This window comes from Botryllus schlosseri, chromosome 4, assembly GCF_051294905.1.
Source record: "Botryllus schlosseri isolate E-star chromosome 4, Bs_hap1, whole genome shotgun sequence".
NCBI classification, from domain to species: Eukaryota; Metazoa; Chordata; class Ascidiacea; order Stolidobranchia; family Styelidae; genus Botryllus; species Botryllus schlosseri.
The window spans coordinates 6,229,866-6,240,767 of NC_137239.1; the positions used below are offsets into that span (position 1 = coordinate 6,229,866).

The 10,902-nt window shown below is 40.9% G+C and overlaps 1 protein-coding gene across 1 annotated transcript; it reads right to left on the reverse strand.

Moving 5' to 3' along the window:
• Positions 1 to 900: 900 nt before the first annotated feature.
• LOC145436903 (RNA-binding protein PNO1-like) lies at positions 901 to 6,997 on the reverse strand. Its single transcript, XM_080314093.1, has 5 exons — positions 6,802 to 6,997; positions 5,394 to 5,543; positions 4,364 to 4,508; positions 3,285 to 3,402; positions 901 to 1,122 (listed from the first exon to the last, which is right to left on the reverse strand). The coding sequence occupies exons 1-5, from the start codon at positions 6,928 to 6,930 to the stop codon at positions 984 to 986; spliced, it is 681 nt and encodes a 226-aa protein (XP_080170219.1). The 5' UTR covers positions 6,931 to 6,997; the 3' UTR covers positions 901 to 983.
• Between the last annotated feature and the right edge of the window lie 3,905 nt (positions 6,998 to 10,902).

Below are 10,902 nucleotides of genomic sequence, written 5' to 3' on the forward strand. Positions count from 1 at the left end.
TAAGAAATATCGGCCTGGTGTGAATGACCATTGCAGTCGACACATACCATGAATACCGCAAACAACAACTGCATGCCAATGATATCTTTGATGCCACATCGTTCTGTACCATCGCAGACTGCACTCACATCAATTGAACCCGCGTAAATTGATACTGCATATTTGAATCCATCAATTTCACATATGATATTGGTGGTTAACTTATTCCAAACTACCAGTACGTCCACTGTAACCCGCACATCCCCATTGTAGTCTGATCAATGAGCAAAGAATGACAAGAACGCCAAACGCCTTGATTAGACGTAGCTATGCCATCAGTGATGTGTAGTAGCCGGTAAAATTTTTCAAGCCAATGGAGTGGAACAGCTTTTATACATTAGATTAAAATTATAGCTAGTTTTTTAAAACTTGATTAGAATTACCGAATTCGCAAATCCTCACAAATTTGAATGATTTTATAATTTGAAAGAAATTAAACAAAAATCAAGTTCAATTGCTATCAAATAAAAGCTCATTCTCGTAAGCATGAGTATGACAAATGTTTTTGCACCAAGCTTGACTCGTTTCGCACGATTATCCCATAGCATTTTCACGAAACCGGAAATTAGACTACAATTAAAATTAGAGCATAAAACATTCCGTAATCTGGTATAATCAAACCATTGGTATTTTACTCTTATGGGTTTGATTAGAATTATCTACTTGTCCAAGGCTGACCAAATCCTTGTGCAAAATCAAAGACAAATCGAATTGCTGTGTTGACGTATTGGCAGTTCCAAAAATAAACCATACATGGCGTGTCTTTCCAGCAAATGATACCTCCACCCCATATTTCATCATTCACCCTGCTACAATTTCAATTCCACAACGGCCTCTACGCTCAACAAAACCAGACCAATACGCATTAGCCACCATGTTGAAAAAGACAAGAGCCAAACAGCATCAACACAATTTTTCAAGTACGGCAACAATTGAATCGAAAACTAAAATCTTTCAGAGGCGCGACCTGCCACCGCCCGTAAGTTCCCGTACACTTTCGAAGGCGGACTGCCCAATATTAAATTACAAATCGCCGTTCTCGCCAGCCGGATGTTCTGATAGGATCCCAAAATGTGAATATGCCTGAAACAACACACAAATGTGGTAAATTTCATGACCAATTTCCCACGTCACGTGCTGGTGTGGGGAGTTCAGGGTCCGCCAGTGAGGCTGGGCAAAATCAGGAACCTCGGTGATTCAATTGTGAATCTAGTGTGACATCAGTCCTACATCACATTAGTGCAGATTGAACAAACTACGGCCAGCGAGGTACATACGACCAGTGAAGGCACGTTGTGCTGCCGCGAAAGCATCGAGACATGTAACAGAAATATTAATCAAATGCGCAGTACAAATCTAATTAGTAGAGAGACTTGGTTAATTAGAATTTTTACTGTACGAAAATATTTCATCAGGATATTGATTAGGTTATAATCTTAATGTTGTATATTTTGTTTTCATGGTTGACACAGTAGCCAGACCTAGAGTCGGAGCCCACATATTTTTTACAAAATTGTGATACAAGAAATCGAGGTTTACAGCCTTTCACAGTGGAAAATAGAATCGGAACAATAATTGTCGTTGACAAATTAACTCTTAGTGACAACGAGCGCCGACAGGGGTGTTCAAAAATGTCTTTTTTACTCAAATTACACGGGCTACTTGATGAAATTGTTAGGTAACCTAATTAAAGGCTGCACACCAAATTTGCTTCAATTCCAACCACAAGAGAAGAAAATTGTTCATTTATTATATAAAAATAAATCAAAAAATTTTCAGAATTTTATGTTCGCTCCAAGAAATTGTTACTTGGCTACAGAAACGATGCTTACCAAATTTGGCGCAATTCCAACAAGCGGAAGCGGGGCTACTGCACGAACCCGAATTCACGACACAAGTTATTTATTTGATATTTGGCACCACATATCAAGACCACTTTTTGAAATTCAAAACTTTTTATTTTTCGCTCCAACCTCGAATACAATCGCCCAAAACGGAAGATCATAAATTGCTTCGAGGCCGAGGTAAACTGCAGTAAAATTGAGAATAACTGGGGCTAGTCTGTGTATGGCAAATGCCTGTCGCGAGTCATACACTGCCCACAGTACACACGCATTTTTCTGCAAAACAGTAATGAAACCAAGGGGGGTAACAGAGGAGGTCAAAGCAGTCATAGATGACACTCGCGTAGAAGCAGAAGTAAAGACGTAAATCTCGTTATATCAATTTCACTAGACGATGGAAATGGACTTTTAACAACTTAATTCTACTTTACAAAATACATAACCACTTGAGTAGAGCAAGTGGGCAAAACCTAATAGGGCTGGGCGAAATCGAGTACCTGAGTGATCTAATTCTGAATCACGTCTTATGCTTTGAGATTATCACTCATTATGACGTCACAAAAGAATGTAATATGACAAGGTTCAGATATGTACCTCTCATGCTACCACAAAAAATACGATGCCTGCTATCCATCACGCGAATCAAGGTTTCAAGGCTACCACAGTTGAAAATTCTATTGTAACTTCAATTCCCTTTAATTCCCACACAGTGGTGAAGAGCGTATACTTTCAGTGCTCGAGTCATTGTGCCCTGCCCTAGTAACTAAAAGCATTTTGAGAAAATATCAAGCTATCGCATATCCTCCATCCAACACCTCCAACCAAGTTCGTTCGACAAAATTGACCAACGATTGAAGCTTTAGTTCAGTAGTTCTCGACCTGGGGTACGCGAATCCTCCAAATTTGCAAAATGGTTGATAACCAAATTTTAGATTTGTTTTAATTAGAGGTTAACTGCTAAAACTTCAATAAACAGAATGGCCGTCTGAGATGAAACATTCTACTGTGCAAACTCATTTTAATTGCCACATTGCGCACTGATACGAAAATATCGCCGTTCAAAGATGTTTTGTTGGGGTTATGGAAAGAATTTGGTTGCAAAAATCCATTTTCTCGTGTGGTATAGCTAACTCCAGAAAAACTTCAAGATGAAAGGACTATACTGGACGCAATATGTTCACTAAAAACTCTTACTCAATTTTGGTGCCATATATGTTGCGATCACATACCCAAAGGTGTCGTCGGAAGCGTTGCGCGCTATTATTACACTCGCCACCACCTATCTTTGTGGAATTGGATTTTCAGCACATTCGCGCTGATTTTCAAGACATGATCGCGTGTTTCAGGAAATTTAGCTGCAGAATTCAGGTCTAGTACCACTGTTCTAGATATCACACTTACGAATCGGCCAAAACTATCCTCGTCTTGGTGACGTTTTCTATCGTGAATTTCGTTTTTCCTCCCGCACCGGCGACTCTGCCGATCGCTCTCGATAAATGACTGCCTTTCAACGGTTTCACTGAAAAATAAAAAGCGCGAGTAAGTTGATCACAAGACAACATCGGCTAACGCAACAGGGTTCCGGGGGTCAAAGTAGTTGGTAGATAGATAAATTTCTGTTAAATTATAAGAAGGAGCATTTTCCAAGCCGTAAAAATTGCATTGAATGGATGTAGAAAATAAAGGTCTACTAAGTCTACTTCCGAAAAGTAGATCGTGTCAAGGGTTCGCATACATTTGGCTGTCAATCGGAGATGGCTGCTTTCGAAGACGCAAGATCCGTCTTTGCGATTAATGACCTTACAAATCGATGTCGCTATCGAAAACGTACTCAGTAGGGTTCTTCAAAAAGGACTTTTTTTCTCAAATCGTACTGGCTACTTGATGAAATTGTTAGGTTACCTAATTTTAAGCCTACACACAAAATTTGGTCCAATTCCAGCCAGTAACCGCTTTGCTACAGGAGAAGAAAGTTTCTATTTATTATATAAAAATAAATAATAAAAAATTCGAAAATTTTCTGTTCACCACATGAAAGTGTTAGGCTGTCTATAGAAACGATGCTCACCAAATTTGGTTCAATTACAACCAGTGGAAGCGGAGTTATTGCAGTCGAAAAATTTGGATTTGAATAAAATAGTATTTACGGTGAGCACAACTATAATAAATAAACTAAGAATCGGTCACCGTAAATACTATTTTATTCAAATCCGAATTTTTCAACGGCAATAACTCCGCTTCCACTGGTTGGAATCGAACCAAATTTTGTGTGCAGGCTTAAATTAGGTAACCTAACAATTTTATCAAGTAGCCAGTACGATTTGAGAAAAAAAGTCATTTTTGAAGAGCCCTATTACTCAGTCACCGTCACACAGGGGCTATTCAAATGGAAGTTTCACTCGTAAAAGCGACGCAAACTTATCTCAAACTGCTTTCTACTTTTCAAAATTCAAAATCCGCTTCAGTAGAAGACTACTTACCGTCTGTGACTTGGAAAGATTCGAGGAAAAGTTCATCAAGCCTGACGAGGGCCAACGCGTCTTCCACCGTGAAGCCTAAAACGAAAGCTTTGACAAAATCCGCCCCACGTTGGAGCGCGCTGATTTCCGTCGTCTCTTTACACGTCTGAAAGGACAGCAAAAATATTGATCACATTACAGCAGAACTTGTACGAAACATGCTATGCCCATATGTACAATCGCGCGCATAGCCAGTTGAGAAGAAAAAGTAGGAGATTTTTAAAAAAGGAGGGTGCTTCTAGTCGGGGCTTCCCAGCGGTTCTTACGCTGTGGCCCCGTTTAAAATTTTGAAAAATCGAAGGCCCCCCTATTTTTTCAAACTTAAACTTTCCTGGTTTTATAGACTCATTACTCTAAGCTAAACTCAAGAATGACATTGTATTTGTAAAATAAGGTATGGCACCAGAAACCATGCCGAGGTTACAGCATGGTAACATGATTGGCAAATAGTTCTAGTTTTCACAGGCGAGAGAAGATTAAGAGAAAAAAGTTATCTTCTGTTGCCGCATACATTGTTTGGGTAAAACGCTCTCGTCGTGCATAGATTTGGGGGATATTTGATCTTGGAAAGGGGGGATGATGGACAATGACGTAGAGGAAGATTTCCCTTGCCGGAGTAAGGATGTATGTCAGAGTCTACGCGTCACTTTGCCGAAACACGGACCGTTCATTCACCCCAATAACGTTCGAAAACCGGCACCCCCTCTCTGGTCAGTTTGGAAACCATCATTAGTCAACAAAAAATATCTTGCGGTGACAGAAAAACACCAAAAGATGTTCTCGGTTGCAGAAAGGGCTTGCGTTGTTTCTCCAAAGTGGTGACATGCACAAGGAACTAGTGGAAACCGTCATTTGTTCACAAAAAATGACTTGAGACAGCCAAAGAAACGTCAAAAAATATTCTCGGTGACGCAAGGCCGCAAGCGTTATTATTTTAAGGCGTCACGCGCAAGGAATCATAAATGATCGGGCAGACAAGATTTGTTTGTACCTGCAGCTCCACGTTTCTCGTCTTCAAATTGAACCGAATCTGTAACCCTAATTGCTTCACGATAGGCGTATATATCTTCAGCCAGTTGGCTTTTAACGGAGAATATCTGTTGGCAGGGACTGGAACCTTTCTGAAGTCTTTTTTCCCACTCTGAAACAGAAGCATACGGTTAGTATCAGAGTCAAGAAGTCGTACTTGCAAAATGAACCGCAAATCAATGTCAAAATACGATTGAGCGAGTGGTACCACTGTGGGATTCACAAAACCTGTAAAACTCTTAACATCTACTACTAGAGCAGCAAGAGACTAAGGAAACCATTGCAAAAAAGTGAGGCATGTGCACTGTGCAGTAATAGCCTACTATCCCAGCACAACCTTTTGTACTACCAAGGATCATGAATGAATGCAATATGCAACAATACGCTAATCGCATAAAAGTAACCTCAAAAGCAAGGTATATTCATGTCGCCCAATGTATGTTTCTCTTACATCGACTTGCGTACCCACCAAGATTTTAGATATTAGAGAAATAACTGATTAAACCTAACCAAAACCTGTAAAGTGTAAAGTATCCAAAGCAAGCCTAGGGAAATTTTAGAACCCGAAAAACCTGCCAATTTTGTCCCAATGCCTGTAAGCCATTGGGAAAATTACATGTAGGCCTACAGTAAAAGCAAGGCATGTTGCAGTAACCTGCCTTTTTCACTACACACAGCCTTGACAAATTACAGTGGCTGATGATCAAATTCAACAAGACACAAAACTTGAAGTAGAATTTTGACTTTGAGCAGACCAATAAACATGATGAAGAACTGTACATCATATAATGATTGGTTCACAAATCGAGGTCTTCCCTGGTTCAACTATCCGAAATAGTGCAGGGCGCAGGCAAAACTGGATGGCTGAGAATTATCTGAGAGCTGCATTAAAATTGGAGGTTGGGTTACCAATACCAGTACCAGAAAACATTATAGTCGGGTGGGCCGGACGCCCAGGTGATGGAAAGAGGACACATGAACATGGAATGAAATGCAATGCTTGAACTAGAACCACCATTGCTTTGGAATAAAAGATTTGAGTGATTTATTATTATTTATTGTAATATTATGTAGGTACTGATGACTGGAAAGAATGGTTGTTTTCGACAATAGATTGCGAACGACTGAAGGGTTTCTTCTTTCTTGCATAAAATACCTTTCACCATTTACAAGCAAGATGTAGGGATATTATTGGCAATAAAACAGTGAAATGACACTGCACACATACACATGCCATACATCAGGGGTGATCAGGCTGTTATTCAAAGGGTCATTCATTAGCTGAAACTGACAAGACCGTGTAGGCTACATCGAGGTTTTTGAGGCCTCAGTAAAGTCAATGCGTGTCCAATACGGTTGATAGCACTTACGAGCAACTTTTCGCCGCTAATTTGTGGAAAATTTGGTCGTTTCGAGGATCCCTCCTCTACATCCATGCTAGTGTTCGATTTTCTCTTCCTGCTTTTGACAGTTTGAAATTCGGACTCATTACTGGCCATCGCTTCAATTTCCAATGTATTATATATTAATCGACAAAGCTGTTTCTGTGAAATGACAATTATGATCGTGGATAAATTACACGAATATTATATATGTATATACTAACTAACTATACCAAGTCCCGTCGCAGTACCGCAGACGCAGATGAAGAATGGCTGCACAGATGCGACTAACAAATTAGATGGGGCAAAGAATGACGAAATTATATTTATTATATTCACACACCACGGAACATCACGTATGACAACTCTACAGCAGAACAAATTCACATTCACAGATACCGGTATAAAGCTTCCCTGATTACTAGACAAGACAACACGCGACCAGCTTTATGATAATGATTGCTTTCTGCCGGAGTGTTTTCTCAGCAAACTACGCTAACAACAGTCACAGCGGTAGCGGCGTGACCTACATAGCTACTTTTTGCTTCTGTTCTTGCGAGAATCCAATGATTTGGGACTTGAAGGATTTACATTACATTTTTAAATCCCTTGTGGCCTGATTAGAAACCATACGTATTCTTGGCGATAGTATACAGAGTATAATAAACCCGAATGCACCAGTTCCGCCACATCGTGAGTGTTATTTTCGCTCAATCGTCATTGGGATCTATCTCCATTCCGCGAAGACTTTATGGATGTGATAACTTTTCCCGTTACATCTCATATTATTGTTTTTTCGTATTACATTTATTACAGCACTCTACTGGTAAAGTTGTTGTTGTTGTTGTAATCTTTTGTAATAACGGTACCAGAAAGTGATCACATTTTCACTACACGCTAGATGACGCTATAACACAGCAAACTAAATAATGATCAGATGGCGAATGAATCCGGAACAATATACTGCAAGTCAGAGTTGGTCATTGGTCGGCAACGGAGTGCTTATACTCAGTGGCGTAGCAGCCACCTGGCGGTTCTGGCTCTGCGCCAGGGGCGGCAGGCTCCAAGGGGGCGGCAAAATGAGGCTGCACAGAGCGAGAGATGCCTGCATCATCGTGATGCTTTGACGACGGAGATGCGATAAGGACTTTATAGTAAGCTGTCATCTAGTCTGCACCCCGTTTTTCTCTCCTCCGTGATTGCTGGGCGTCTAGCGGGATAACCGCGGATACCAGTTTTCGAGTCTTCTGTCTGACCCGGCCGGGGATCGGGCCCACAACCTACCGATCAAGAAGCCGAACGCATCACCATTACACTATCTCGCGCGGCGTGTAGACAGCCGGCTAAAAGAAGAGTGCTTGGTAGTCCTATAGCTGGCGTCCCGTCAGCTAAAATTTAATCAAACAGGTCTCAATCGAAAGCTAGTGTCGCGCTGATTCCGAAAACACGAATTAATATGTTAACATGGCGATGGAATCACTCCGAAATAGCAGTCACGGCCGATTGTTCGGAGAGTTCGCAGAAAAAGGAGAATGTCTGGCGATCAAACAGAAGATGCTGGCCTCAGTGTTGTTGAAGAATTTAGACGATGCATGTTTCAAGCATAGGACAGATTTAAACTTGAAGCTGAAACTAGGTTTTCCGGCATTCACCACTTAAATGATATATTTGGATTTTTGAATTCCCACGCGCTGCTGCAAAGCGAAAGTCACAATTTATTCACCAGCGCTTTTAGAAGCACTTATGACGACGAGGTGGACTTTTTGGAGTTATAGCTGCGAAAATTGTCATGCCTTATACCTCGAATTAGGAATCATATAAAGCAGAAGATTGCTAACATTTCGTACAAACCAATATAAGGCCGCTAGGACAGGGGTTCTCAACCTGGGGGGCGCGCCCCCGTTGGGGGGGGGGGCGTGGAAGCATCTTAAGGGAGCGCGAAGAATCGGTCAAATGAATTTTTTTTCGCGCTATGCGCGATTTATCTCCAATTCACGCGTGTTTCTCTATATATAGACCCAGTTTCTTATTTTTGAATTCTCTCATCAACAGTCATAACCTTCCATGCCATCAAACAATCTGTTAGGGTTGCTAGCATCCCGGTTGGATCTTGTAATATGACGATACGAGGGCGCGGAATTTTTCACTATCCTAAAGGGGGGCGTGTTTAAAAAAAAGTTGCGAACCACTGCTCTAGGACGAACACAAATTAACTTATAATCATATGAAGTTGCTCAACTTGAGATTTTAAAAGGGTTAAGAGGCTGGTGCGGAGCAGTGAAACCACGTTTGATCGTAGTGCAACAACGTTTGATGTTTTACTGTGGTTGTTTAATGCAAAGCTACTTGATTCGACACCGTATTTATGCTCGTGTCTGAAACTTTATCTGAACATTGGTGTTTCAACTGCGAGCTGTGTGAGGAGCTTCTCAAAGCTCAAACTGAATAAGTCTTATATATTTAGTTCTATCATGAATAATGATCAGCTATCAGCTCCATCCATTCTGTCTATAGAAAGAGACTATACGTTCAAAAACTTGAATTTGAGGATATTATCGCTGCTTTTGCTTTGAGGCCATTGATTTTCTATTTGTACAATACATTCGTTCGCTATTTCTTGTTTTTATTATTTTTGGCGTCATTAAAGTCAAGACGGTGAGGCTGAGAAGCGGCATATTTTTTGTAATTATTCCTATAGACAAGATTACTTGAACATCAATCTATGTCGAAATTTGATGCGGTCTACCTAGGGGGCGGCATTTTCAAGAAAGCCAGGGGCGGCAGCACATGCTGCTACGCCAGTGCTTATACTTCGAAGTACTCAGGTAGATTTTTCTATATGAACTACCTGAGGGATATCCCTGGAACTACCTACTCAATTTCCACTTCTACTTCGCCAGTTTTGGAAGTCAAACTATAGCATACTCCAGGGTTGTAACCAAGTCACAAGACTCCGAGTCACAAGTCAATCTCACTTTTATAGTTTTGACTCAAGTCAAGTCGAGTCACTTTTAATTCACCACCGAGTCAAGTCCGAGTCCTAGTCAGCGATCAGAGGGTCGAGTCCGAGTCATGGTATTATGACTCGAGTCCAAGTCCAAGTCATTGTGTTAACTGCTCAATTTCCAGTTAAAGTCCTGCTAACCCACTTTTTATAACTCTGCTTGGTGATATCGAATGGTTCGCATTTATAATATACTAATTTTCCTCACTATTAGCAGTTTCTCGTCGCATATCCAAGTACCAGTATCAATAGACGAAATCCCAATAATGTGGTAACTTTAACTAGGCCTATTCTTCGAAATTACAATGAAATGTCGGTCTTGGCCGTTTGAGTATCGAGTCATATGACTTGGTCCGAGTCATGCGCAATGACTCGAGTCCAAGTCGAGTCAATACACAGATTGACTCGAGTCGAGTCGAGTCATTTCCGAATTTTGCGAAAATGACTCGAGTCAAAGTCGATTCATCACAAAATCGTGACTCGAGTCCAGGGTTGTAATGACTCGAGTCATGACTCGACTCGAGTCAGACTCGAGTCACGATTTTCTGATGACTAGACTTGACTTGAGTCATTTTCTCAAAATACGTAAATGACTCGACTCGACTCGAGTCGTCAATATGTGTATTGACTCGCATTACGCATGACTCGAATCAAGCCATATGACTCGAGTCTCAGACTGCCAAGAGCGACGTTTCATTGTAATTTCGAAGAGTAATGAAGTATATAACCACCCTATTGTGAGTTCGTCTATTGATACTAGTACTTGAAAATGCGACCAGAAACTATTAAAAGTGAGGAAAAATAGCATATTATAAATGCGAACCATTCGATATCACCAAACAAAGTTATAACAGTGGGTTTAACAAGACTTTATCTGGAAACTGAGCAGTCAACACAATGACTTGGACTCGGACTCGAGTCATAATACCATGACTCGGACTCGAACCTCTGCTCGATGACTTGCACTCGGACTTGACTCGGTGGCGAATCGAAAATGACTCGACTTGACTCGAGTCTCAACTAAAAAAGTGACATTGACTTGTGACTCGGTGCCTTGTAACTTGGTTACAACCCTGCTCGAGTCG

Coding starts and splice junctions, on each gene's coding strand:
- LOC145436903 (XM_080314093.1), bottom strand. CDS start 6,930: ATGGCCAGTAATGAGTCCGAATTTCAAACTGTCAAAAGCAGGAAGAGA. Junction 5,544..6,801: donor TTAGCGGCGAAAAGTTGCTC/GTAAGTGCTATC, acceptor CTTCTGTTTCAG/AGTGGGAAAAAAGACTTCAG. Junction 3,403..4,363: donor ATCTTTCCAAGTCACAGACG/GTAAGTAGTCTT, acceptor TTTATTTTTCAG/TGAAACCGTTGAAAGGCAGT.